Source organism: Sinocyclocheilus anshuiensis, unplaced genomic scaffold (genome assembly GCF_001515605.1).
Source record: "Sinocyclocheilus anshuiensis isolate Anshui unplaced genomic scaffold, SAMN03320099.WGS_v1.1 scaffold9, whole genome shotgun sequence".
NCBI lineage: Eukaryota > Metazoa > Chordata > Actinopteri > Cypriniformes > Cyprinidae > Sinocyclocheilus > Sinocyclocheilus anshuiensis.
The window spans coordinates 2826648-2838303 of NW_015540887.1; the positions used below are offsets into that span (position 1 = coordinate 2826648).

At 36.3% G+C, this 11656-nt stretch overlaps 1 protein-coding gene and 1 long non-coding RNA gene across 3 annotated transcripts; both read left to right on the forward strand.

Annotated features, from left to right (window-relative positions):
* Positions 1-1149: 1149 nt before the first annotated feature.
* Positions 1150-6018, forward strand: LOC107688781 (5'-AMP-activated protein kinase subunit gamma-1-like). Of its 2 annotated transcripts, none has more exons than XM_016486550.1 (8): positions 1150-1250; positions 2506-2548; positions 3417-3529; positions 3638-3719; positions 5177-5235; positions 5522-5567; positions 5657-5711; positions 5799-6018. In XM_016486550.1, the coding sequence occupies exons 1-8, from the start codon at positions 1233-1235 to the stop codon at positions 5950-5952; spliced, it is 570 nt and encodes a 189-aa protein (XP_016342036.1). In that variant the 5' UTR covers positions 1150-1232; the 3' UTR covers positions 5953-6018. The 2 variants fall into 2 exon arrangements, with proteins under 2 accessions (XP_016342036.1, XP_016342035.1); XM_016486549.1 differs by having other exon boundaries at positions 1212-1250; positions 3391-3529.
* A 4331-nt stretch (positions 6019-10349) lies between these two features.
* Positions 10350-11212, forward strand: LOC107688757 (uncharacterized). Its single transcript, XR_001634268.1, has 3 exons — positions 10350-10418; positions 10834-10913; positions 11106-11212. It is a non-coding gene; the product is annotated as an uncharacterized LOC107688757 (long non-coding RNA).
* The last annotated feature ends 444 nt before the right edge of the window (positions 11213-11656 follow it).

An 11656-nucleotide genomic window follows, 5' to 3' on the forward strand; every position in this document is an offset into this window, starting at 1 on the left:
AAAAAGTCCCCCCCCCCCCTTTTTTTTAATTGATATTTATATTGAAGCTTCACTATGTAGTTTTTTTAATGTTAGGGTTAATGTAAAAACAAAAAAAAAATTCCAAACTATGTGTTTACATTATTCCGCTACACTTTGATAAACCTACAATAATGATTTATATTTTATAGCCGTATATCCGATAACTTTCCACCCGTGTGTATGGTGTGGAAGTCACGTGAAGCTGTAAGTTTGTTGTCACAGGTAACAAGCGAATAAATTTGACCATGTACCATGCAAAATGTCAAAACTTTGGGAGTCACCGTTAAAAAAAAAAAAAGCATCTGTGTACAGAGTCGATAATAAAAATCTACATTTCACACTACATGTGACTAGAAATCTTTGTCTAATGTTAACAAATTGCAATGCAAACTTTTAAGTTGTTTATTTAAAAACATTCCAATAACTCGATACAACAGAAATGATTGCTCACATGCAAATCATATCTATTTTTTCTTTATTTCCGCGTGTTACGAAACATTCATCTGCGCAGAGAAGCACAGCCGATGCACAACCCACACAATGTTCTTCCACAACCGCAAGATGCATGCTTTTTTTTTTTTAACTACTAGAGGGCCAAAAGTTACATAATGTAACTTTAATTAAAATTATTTTATAACTTTATTCTACTTTTTACTGCCAACACATGTATCCAGTGACAATTAAACCCACTTTGTGGCCTAATCCAGTCTCAGACAGTGAAATGATAACAAGAGGTCCAAACTGTAATCATCAGGTAACAGGAGACAAAAATAGACAAGTCTTTTTTAGACTTGACAAGATATTTTTATCATCATCTTGCAGGTCATGGTTTTGCAGTGGTTTTTAATGTCAGCAGTATGCTTTTCAGCTGACTGGTCTTACATTAAACATGAATTAATAATTAAAGTCATAAATGTCTTAAATTCCTGTGTAATTTTGTAATAGATCAAGATTGAGGTCCTGATTATGCTGTGCCGTGTTCGTACCATCCAGGTCTCTTACAGGGGTGTTGTGTACACAGCCAGTCACAGCCACAACATCTGTGATTCTCCTCCCCCCGTCCCACGTCCAGCCCTCTGCGTGCCTGGGCCGGCTTTCTCTCCTGATTTAGATCGTGCTCTGCACACAGGGACGAGAGCACAGCTGAAATATGCTCCAGTCAGGCCAGCTCAAGCACTGAATGCGTTTGTCTCACAGTGGGACCCCTGAACATGGACCCTCTGACGGAGGTAAGACCCAGAGAGCAACCTGTACAAGTTCTCGCATACGCTTCAGATGAAGGGAATCATATTCCAGGAACAGTTTAGTGTCTACTGCTTATGAAAATGTTGTCATGTCAACTTGATATGTTTACTGTAGTTTAAAGAACTAATGTCAATAAGCAAACTGCACCCCCGGGCTTGTTTCAGTGTTGATAATCCACAATTAGTGGATTCAACAGATAACATGAATAACTCGTTATACATTGTGTTTATGTTTGAGGTTATTTTTGGAGATCTGAACAGTGCATGGAGACAAGGCCTCTGTGGAAATCAAGTTCATTGTGAGGTAGAGATATGTAGCCGAAAAAAACATCATTATTTCTAATAATAATTAACTAGATGTGCATTTCCTGAAATGCCAGTGATTGCAAGGTAGCAAAAGACTAGTGTTCAAGTTTTAGGTAAGTTAAGGTTTTAGGCTTTGGTTCAGTGTAAATAATATACAGAATCTGAGCAACTGTATTGAGTCTGTACGTTAATTAATTTGGGTTCAATTATATCTAATCATTTGTGGTTAGTATGTGAGGAATGTTATATGTAACAAAATTTATCTCTCTAGTCATACTGTAAAAAATAATGTGCCTGTCTCGTTTACAGGGTTCTGTGGCAGGATTTGAGTTCTAGATAGAAAATGAAGGACAGTGCTACAATTAAGCAATAATAATTCAGACCAACAGCATGATTGTAGGTAATATTTCAAGTTACTTTATCTTTTTTTCTCTCTTCCAATAAACAAGGTTTCAAGTGAAGCCACAGCAGAATGGTACTCCTGAATGAATCAATGTTTTTGAACTAATCGGTTAAATGAGTGATTCAATGACTCACTTTTAAAGACACGTGTCGCCATCTACTGGCGCAATGGTGTAACATGCAGAAAGAGTAACTGAAAAATCAGCATAACTTCTGCTGGACAAACACAGACAAGTGGAGTGATACAAACAGTGAAACTGTTGGACTGTTTTAATCGGTTAATAAATTTAACGACCGGAAATAACTGCTGTATAATCAGTAACTGTTCAGTTAGTTAGGTTTGAGGCAGTTACCAAAACAAAAAAATATCTGGGTGAACAAATACTCAGCAACCTGTTGCTTAAGGTTTCTCTTTATATTTCTGAACAGGTAAGCTATAAGATGATGCTATGTCTTCATTACTTCTTTTGACTGCTTTTTTTGAGCGTATTACCTTTTAGTAAAGACCATTTATTCTCTGCTCTGTTTGTAGTTCCCCTTTATGGAGGATGAGGGGCTGACCATGAAGAGGACAGGTATCTATCAGTATCTTTTGTACACCCTGTGCATTTCTTAATGTAAACATGAACATGAACATTTCTTAGCTGTAGTATCTGAAATTCTGCTTTCAAGTGCTAAATTATTTAATTGTATATTTATTGTTTTGTCAATTTGATAATCATTTTGTGTGTATCTAATGCAAAATTTCTGAAACTATAAAATACTAGAAGACTTTGTTTATAATTTCCATTAATGATTAGATTGATTATTAAAGGTGATTAATAAATAATTGTTTTTAGTGACAGGAAGCTAAAAAAAAAAAGTGAAAGGAGTTTTGTGGGTAAAAGAATCAGTACTTCTCATAAAATGATCTTGCTATATCAGAAATATATCATTTACAAATTTTGGACCATTTTCAGAGGTCGTAATGATGCATTTCCACAGTTATTAACATCATAAATCTAGCAATTTTATTTATTTGTGTATATATAAATATATATATTTCCGTCGATGTTGGAGCAAATGGGAAAACAAACAAATATATTCATTGTAGTTCCTGTTCACTACAATAGAAATTTTCCCGACTATGACAACTTCTGAGAATCCAAAGTGTGAAGTATAAGGCCCCAAGTGTAAGGAATTTCTTTTACCATTTCTTTTCTCACAAATTAGGTTGCTTCATTAGTGTTCTGTAGAGAGAGAGCGAGAGAACTTACCAGGGACTTTTAGACCTGATTTACCTTTTTTGTGCCATAATAAGTGTGAATAATTTGATGAAAAATTAAATGAAACTGCAAAAAGGTCGAGTTGGACTGCAGTTGTGATACATACGATTATATGAGTGTAGCACAGCTGCAGACTGACCGACCTGCAGCAGGGGTCTCCCTCTGTGTCCCTCTCCAGAGCCTCTCCGGGACCCTGACTCAGACGTGTATGCCAAGTTCTTCATGAGTCACTGCTGCTACGATGCCATTCCAACGAGCTCCAAACTGGTCATCTTTGACACAACACTGCAGGTGTGCTTATGTGCTTACTACAGTGTTTTAGTAGACTGACTTAAATTAAAAATATCCTTATTTAAGACGTTCAATACAAACACTGAAATATATGAGTGATGTGTACAGGTGAAAAAAGCATTCTTTGCACTGGTTGCAAACGGGGTCAGAGCGGCACCTTTATGGGATAACAAGCTGCAATGTTTTGTAGGTAAGCAAACGTTGGGGATCTGCCGAGTCTGTTGAAGTGTGGTTGCTCAGCTGTGAGCCTGTATCAGATTACTGAAATCTTATAATGTCACTACAACATCTTCACCCATAAACCCATATTAGGAAAAGCAAGCATGATTCACATATGCTAAAACGCTTAGCACATGCAAACCATAACCAAGTGTGCCATCCATTTTGAGTTTTGATACGGGTTAGAAAAAAACTTAATGTATTTAATGTTTGAAACTTAATGTAAAAACGTAATGTATTACATTTGATATAAAAATTTCTGCTCCCAGAGGGATTTTTGGAATCTAAGTTATTTATAAATACCACAAACTGCTCTCGACTGATGTTTTGCTGCTTTCTATTCATCAAATCCTATATATATATATATATATATATATATATGTGTGTGTGTGTGTGTGTATATATATCACTGTTTCCACAAAATAGCAAAAGAGTTTTCAGCCCAAAAGTTTGGGGTCAGTAAGATTTTAAAAAATAAATACTTTTTTTTTTTTTAATTAATACTTTTATTCACCAAGGATGATCAAATTGTCAGTAAAGAACTTTTATTATGTTACAAAAGATTTCTATTTTAAATAGATGCTGTTCTTTTCAACTTTCTATTCATCAAATAATACTTAACAAATGTATCAGTTTCCATGAAAAATATTAAGCATCACAACTGTTCAGCATGGATTATGAGAAATGTTTATTGATCAGCAAATCAGCATATTCAACTGATTTCTGAAGGAGCAATGGCGCATGTAACAGTGAAGACTGGAGTAATGACTGCTGACAATTCAGCTATTCTTGCCCTCACGGGAAAAAAATAAATATTAAAATATGTATTAAAAGAAAATAGTTATTTCAAATTGTAATAATTTTTACTGTATTTGTGATCAGATAAATGCAGCCTTGGTGAACAAGCCTTTTAAAACATTTAAAGATGTTACTGACCCCAAACCTTTGAACGGTAACATACAAGTGAGGATGCACCATGTATACATACTGTACGTGTGTCCGCTGACACAGCTTTGATTTGTAGCAGTGTCAGTGTCTGGGACTGTTACAGACACCTGTCCCCTCCATCAGTGCCAGCTTCTAAGTTTAGTGTGGCTTCTGGGCCGTGGTATCTGGTGGGAAATGGCAGGGTAGAGCTCTAATCCCCTGAACCTTCTCTGGGAGTAATAATAGCCATGCTAATGAGAAAGCATATCCTCCTACTGAAAGGAAGCTCGGGCGCAGGAGTGTGTTCCTGTTTCAGTGCATAGTGAGAGGTAGTATGTTTGTGCTAATGTAGGCCTCTTGATACTTTAATTTCAAACTATAATGCTTCGTAACTTTATTTACATGCAGTACTGTCAAGTCCGTTTCAGATCAGATTGTATGAATTAATTGCTGAATCTAAATTTAAAGTTGAATTCAATTTAAAGTGTTCTGTTTTTGCAGGGATGCTCACCATTACAGACTTTATCAACATTCTCCATCGTTACTACAGATCCCCCATGGTAATCCTGAAAAATGTATCATGGTTTTCACAATGTATCATGGTTTTCAACTGTTTTATAACATTGGTAATAATAGGAAATGTTTCTTGAGCAGCAAATCATCATATTAGAATGATTTCTGAAGGATCATGTGACAATGTCATACTGTATATTTGATTAAATAATTCAGCCTTGGTGAGCATAAGAGCATTTTAAAAAATCTTACCAACCACAAACATTTGAATGGTAGTGTATCCAGAATTATATATCAGATGTAAACAAAGATCATGTACATTCTCTGTTTTAGGTTCAGATCTATGAGCTGGAGGAACACAAGATTGAAACATGGAGAGGTGATTGTGTATAGTTTTGAGGATAAATATGTAATTCCACACACATGGTAATGTTTTAAAGTAGTAGCTGTATTTGTTCCCTCTTTCAGAGGCCTATCTACAGTATTCTCTCAACTCCCTGATCAGCATCACACCTGACTCCAGGTAAAGCAGGACCTCTACAGCACTTTGTTTGTCCTTTCTTTTTCTTTTATCTTTCCAGTGACAGAGAGTTGTGTTTCCTGTTGGCAGCCTCTTCGAAGCCATTTATTCCTTACTGAAGAACAAGATTCACCGGCTACCCGTCATAGATCCAGAATCAGGGAACGTCCTCCACATACTCACCCATAAACGCATCCTCAAGTTCTTACACATCTTTGTAAGAGCTTTTATGTTGTACTTTTGATATCACCATTCAATAACAGTGCACTCAGTCATTTTAATTCATTAAAAAAGTTAAACTACTGTTGGCGCTGATGGCGTGGACCTTTCCCGATCCCGTTCCCCTCTTTCCTGCTTGCTTCCTGTCAGATCTCCACTGTCCTCTCAGGAAAAGTGCAAAAAAAAAAAAGGTTAAGCTACTGTTTAAAATGATGAACATCACTTCAGTGAGACGGCAAAAAGCTGTCTTAAAATGTAGTCACATTTACTATTATTCTACAACCTTTTATGGGCAAAAGTCCAGTCATTTTAATAGGAATCCACTTGACTGGGAAATATTCATTACACTATTGACAATAGACCTTTTTCGCCATAAGATTTTGGTGATGTATCTGCACCTTTATTCTACATTGAGGTGGTTGCCTCATTGGAGCTGATACACACTGCTCAAAAAAATTGTTTTGGTTTTCACTAGTTTTGCATTTGGCTAGGGTCAGTGTCACTACTGGTAACACGAGGCAATACCTGGACCCTACAGAGGTTGCACAGGCAGTCCAACTCCTCCAGGATGGCACATCAATACGTGCCATTGCCAGAAGGTTTGCTTTGTCTCGAGAGCATGGAGGAGTTTCCAGGACACAGGCAGTTACTCTGGGAAAGCTGGACAGGGCCGTAGAAGGTCCTTAACCCATCAGCAGGACTGGTGTCTGCTCCTTTGTGCAAGGAGGAACAGGATGAGCACTGCCAGAGCCCTAAAAAAATGACCTCCAGCAAGCCACTGGTGTGAATGTCTCTGACCAAACAATCAGAAACAGACTTCATGAGGGTGGTCTGAGGGCCCGACCTCCTCTAGTGGGCCCTGTGCTCACTGCCTGGCACCGTGGAGCTTGATTGGCATTTGCCATTGAACACCAGAACTGGCAGGTCCACCACTAGCGCCCTGTGCTTTTCACAGATGAGAGCAGGTTCACCCTGAGCACATGTGACAGACGTGAAAGGGTCTGGAGAAGCCGTGGAGAACGTTATGCTGCCTGTAACATCGTTCCGCACGACCGGTTTGGTGGTGGGTCAGTGATGGTGTGGGGAGGCATATCCATGTAGGGACACATTAGGTATCGGGATGAAATCCTTGGACCCATTGTCAGACCCTACGCTGGTGCAGAGGGTCCTGAGTTCCTCCTGGTGCACAACAATGCCTGGCCTCATGTGGCGAGAGTATGCAGGCAGTTCCTGGAGGATGAAGGAATTGATACCATTGAATGGCCCCCACGCTCGCCTGACCTAAATCCAATAGAACACCTCTGGGACTTTATGTTTCGGTCCATCTGATGCCGCCAGGTTGCACCTCAGACTGTCTAGGAGCTCAGTGATGCCCTGGTCCAGATCTGGGAGGAAATACCCCAGGACACCATCGGTCGTCTCATTAGGAGCATGCCCCAACGTTGTCAGGCATGCATACAAGCATGTGGGGGCCATACAAACTACTGAGAACCATTTTGAGTTGCTGCAATGAAATTTCAGCAAAATAGACTAGCCTGCTGCATCAATTTTTCACTTTTTTGTCTTTGAATTCAGCCCTCTAAAGCAAACCATGAGCCAACCATGAAGATGACAGAACGTTTGAAGACAGAACGTGTAAATATTTTTAATGTTGCTGGCACTTTGGGATTTTATGTATCACTTTAAACATGTCTAATCTTATTTTGCCATTTAACTTGTATATTTGTATAATTTATTAAAGAATTAGCACATAGTCATTTGAATTGTGATAGTTCTATGTCAGATCAAACTACAGATATTTTGTCACATAGTATGTAATAATGGTAACCCTCCAGGCAAAAATCTCCTTTTTTAATAACATTTTTGTTATAAAACTTCTTGACCCCTGATCCTTTCATTGTAAATAAACCGATAATCATGTTATTTATTTAGTCATATAATTCACTGAAGTGTTCCTACAGATTTTTCATACTCACAGTAGATTTACAATGTTATATTGCATAAATGTTCTTTTTTTCCTACCACATACAACATGTTTAATTCAATGATTGTACTGTGTTATTATTTTGGTAAAGAAAAAGTCTGGGTGAAAAACTGCTTTACAGAATAAAACTTACAATATTATAAGCATCAAACTATGGTTCTGAATTACATCAAAGTCTTCTATAAATATAATAAGCATTTTTTAAATATTATTTGTAAAATTAAATTTTTACAATGTTTCACTACAACAAAATAAATAATTCAGCCTGGCGATGGCAAATACAGAGTTCAATGTTTGAGTTGTTGGTGCATATATTTACCAGAGGTGTATCCTTGTACATCCTGCTTTTCACTGTTAGCAAACAGTGTCATGCTAAGTACTTATAACTTTCTAAGTAGGAGTTTAACAACCTAATTTGCATCATTTGCGCTTCAGACCAGTTTGAACACTTCAGTATGTAGCTAGCACATTTGACATTAAATATCTCAAACACTGACTAATGTTTTGAAGCACTTAATTCACAAAACTACTGTATGTCAATGACTAATGTCTTAAGACACTGTGAACAAGTTAATGCCGTTCAAATAAAATTAAACTAAACACTTTATGAAAAGCCTGCACAAGTTAACATTACCCAAGGCAAAAGTTAACATGAACTAACAGCAATCAAAGGCAGTGTTGGGGAGTAACTGGTTACATGTAACAGTTACGTAATTTAATTACAAAACAAATGTAACAAATCAAAAAATAAAATGAAAAAATGTGTAATTAAATTAGTTACTTCTGAAAATGTTAACGATTACAAAGGGGATTACATCTGAATATTTTCACAAACATACAGATTTGATTGATTTCTTTCCCAAATTGCATTGACTGCTCTAAAATATGAGACACCAATGTTTCAGGAGTTTAGGACACGTGCTTATTTGATTTCCTATTTGGGTTTATGTATATGCTTTATTTTTTTTGAGATTGACTTTTTTTCCAAGGCATTGTTAGATGCAAGTGTTTCCTGTCATAGCTATGCAAAGATTTGATTTCAAATTTGATTTTAAACTATTTCTTATGATTTTAAATCTGTATTTAGCCTCAAGTAAAAAGAGGTGCTAAAGTCTGATTTTGTGATTAAGGCTTTTGAAAGTCTGACAGTAATCAGTGTTGAGTACTACTGTAAAGTTAACCCTGCCTGCTTTAAATGTTTGAAAATGATTAACAGTTGAAAACATTAGAAATTTACAAAAGTAATCAAATGTAATCAGTTACATTGCATTAATAGGGTAACTTATAATCTGAAACCTATTACATTTCCAAAGTAACCTTCCCAGCACTGCATACATGCAAGCTACTAATAAATAGGGCTGCATGATTATGACAAAAATCATAATTGTCGTTTATTCCCTTGAAATTGTAATTACGATTATCACAATTTACATTGAATGATGTTTATACCATTGTTTGATGCAACTGCATGCCGTATTTTTATATGAAAATAAACAAGCTGAAAACACTAACTGAAAAACCTTTAGTGCTTTTCTATAGTATTAAGCCTCAAATGTCAAATATACATCGGATTGGTTTCTTCTTTAAATTATAAAAAAAAAGTAAAAATATGAATGGTATTATAATGTTATACTAAAACTAAAATTAAAACAATGGAAAAACCCTTAAGATAACATGTAGAAAGAAAAAAAAAAAGCATCTTAAGCACACAGAACAACATAAGTGGACTTTGAACGATTAATTGCCGCTTTGAATGATTCCGTAATTGTGGCATCCATAATTGTAATCGCAATTAGAAATTCGATTAATTGTGCAGCCCTACTAATAAAACACTTTCACAGCGTTAATCTTTGTTAATTTCTATTTGTACTAATACGTTTTACATTAAGCGACTATAATATATGCACAATAGTATGTTTATACATTAACCGAGATTAATAAATGCTGCAAAATTAAGTTTACCTCATGATACACATTAATTAATGTGTAGAAGCTTATTGTAAAGTGGTACCACCAAAGTCCAGATGGAGAAGCTCGAATGCCATGTGTCAAATATCGTTTTATGGCCTCAGTCATACTTTCATTCTGATAAGGGGGAATGTTTGAGTGCACACTTAAAAACGACAGACTCCGTGCACAATTCTATCCAACTTCAAATTTATTATTTACTGCAGCACTATAAAGTTGCAATATTAAACAATACAACACAAGATTCCTATCAGTATTTTTGGCAGTGGAGTGTTTGGTGTTATTGATAATCATTTAATTTTGCAATTTTAAATGTTGTTTATGGCCTCTATTGAGTTAACTAAAAACACACATCCCACAGTCTTCCACCCTTGTTTGTAATGCAATCGTTCGGCAACAGAAAGTTAAACAGACGTTTGGGGAGGAAGTACACTCACTGTCTCGCTTGATGGAGTGAGTTACAGTCACAGGATATTTTCTCTTGAATTAATTTCTCCTGCAAGAATGGACCGAGATAAAGACAGCACTGCGCCACATGGGTAAGCTCTCCTGGGAACAGTTTTTCTTCAGAAAGCTGTTTTACTTGTTTATTGGTTCTCTGAATAGCACAGATTGCATAAATGGTTGATATCTAATAAATAGTAATTTAGCAGATGCTTTTATCCAAAACATGTTTTTTTTTTTTTTTACAGTATCTCACAGAAGTGAGTACACCCCTCACATTTTTGTAATATTTTATTATATCTTTTCATAAATAGAAAAGCCCAACAGGCTTGCTCAATATTAACATTGCTAACATTGGGCTTTTGGGGTTTCATACGTAAACTTCACTAGTCCCAATTTTTAACTACTAGGGCTCCTCATTACAAGTAAATTATGTGAAAGAGACAAAAACAGGAAAAAACTTTACTGAGAGGAGTTACAATGGTCTGATATTCCAATGTGTTTCTGCAGCAAAAAGTTTGGAATAAAAGTGAAGAAGAAACACAGGAAAGGACACAAGGGTGTTGTAATCGCAAACAAAAATGCTTTAGGTAAGACCATGAATGCAAACACTAGGCCTATGTTACATAAGATGTAGAGTATTTCATGAGGATTAACTGCATGGTTTTGTTGACAGAGATATTTAAAACCATAAATTCAGACATATGGCAGCTGATCCTTACAAAGGTTTAAAATGTTTGTAAACCAATTCTGACTGAGCTGGTTTAATCGTTACGTTTTAGAGGCTGAGCCTGAAACTAATCCTGGCGATCCAGACGTGGTAAACGTACCCCAGCCTGGACCCTCTGAAGCGTCCACCTCTGCACCCGCTTCCTTCAGACATACTGCTAATACTAAGAGGCACTTTTTGTTTTTCTCTCCAAACTTTACACAGTGTAATGTGTTATTTCTTGTAGATTATGTACAACATGTTCATGTTTTTACTTTTTCTGACTTAAAAGGTGTAAACCTGTGGCCAAGATCTTGGAAGGTGAAAGCAAACCACAACATTTCCAGGTAGAATTCAATAAATTGAGTAAAAGTTGCAGTTATTTCTTGTTTAGAGATGATAAAGCGTATATTCTTAATATTGAGAATCAAAATCTGTTCTTCCTAAGATCTCCATCAATATAACAGAGGCTAGGCAACTAGTCGGGGACAATATAGACCCTAGTGTCGTGATTGAAATTGGAGATGAGAAAAAGCAGACGTCTGTGAAAGAAGGAACCAACGCTCCCTTTTACAATGAGGTGATCATGCTGTCTTTGATGGACACTTTCTGATAATGGCATTA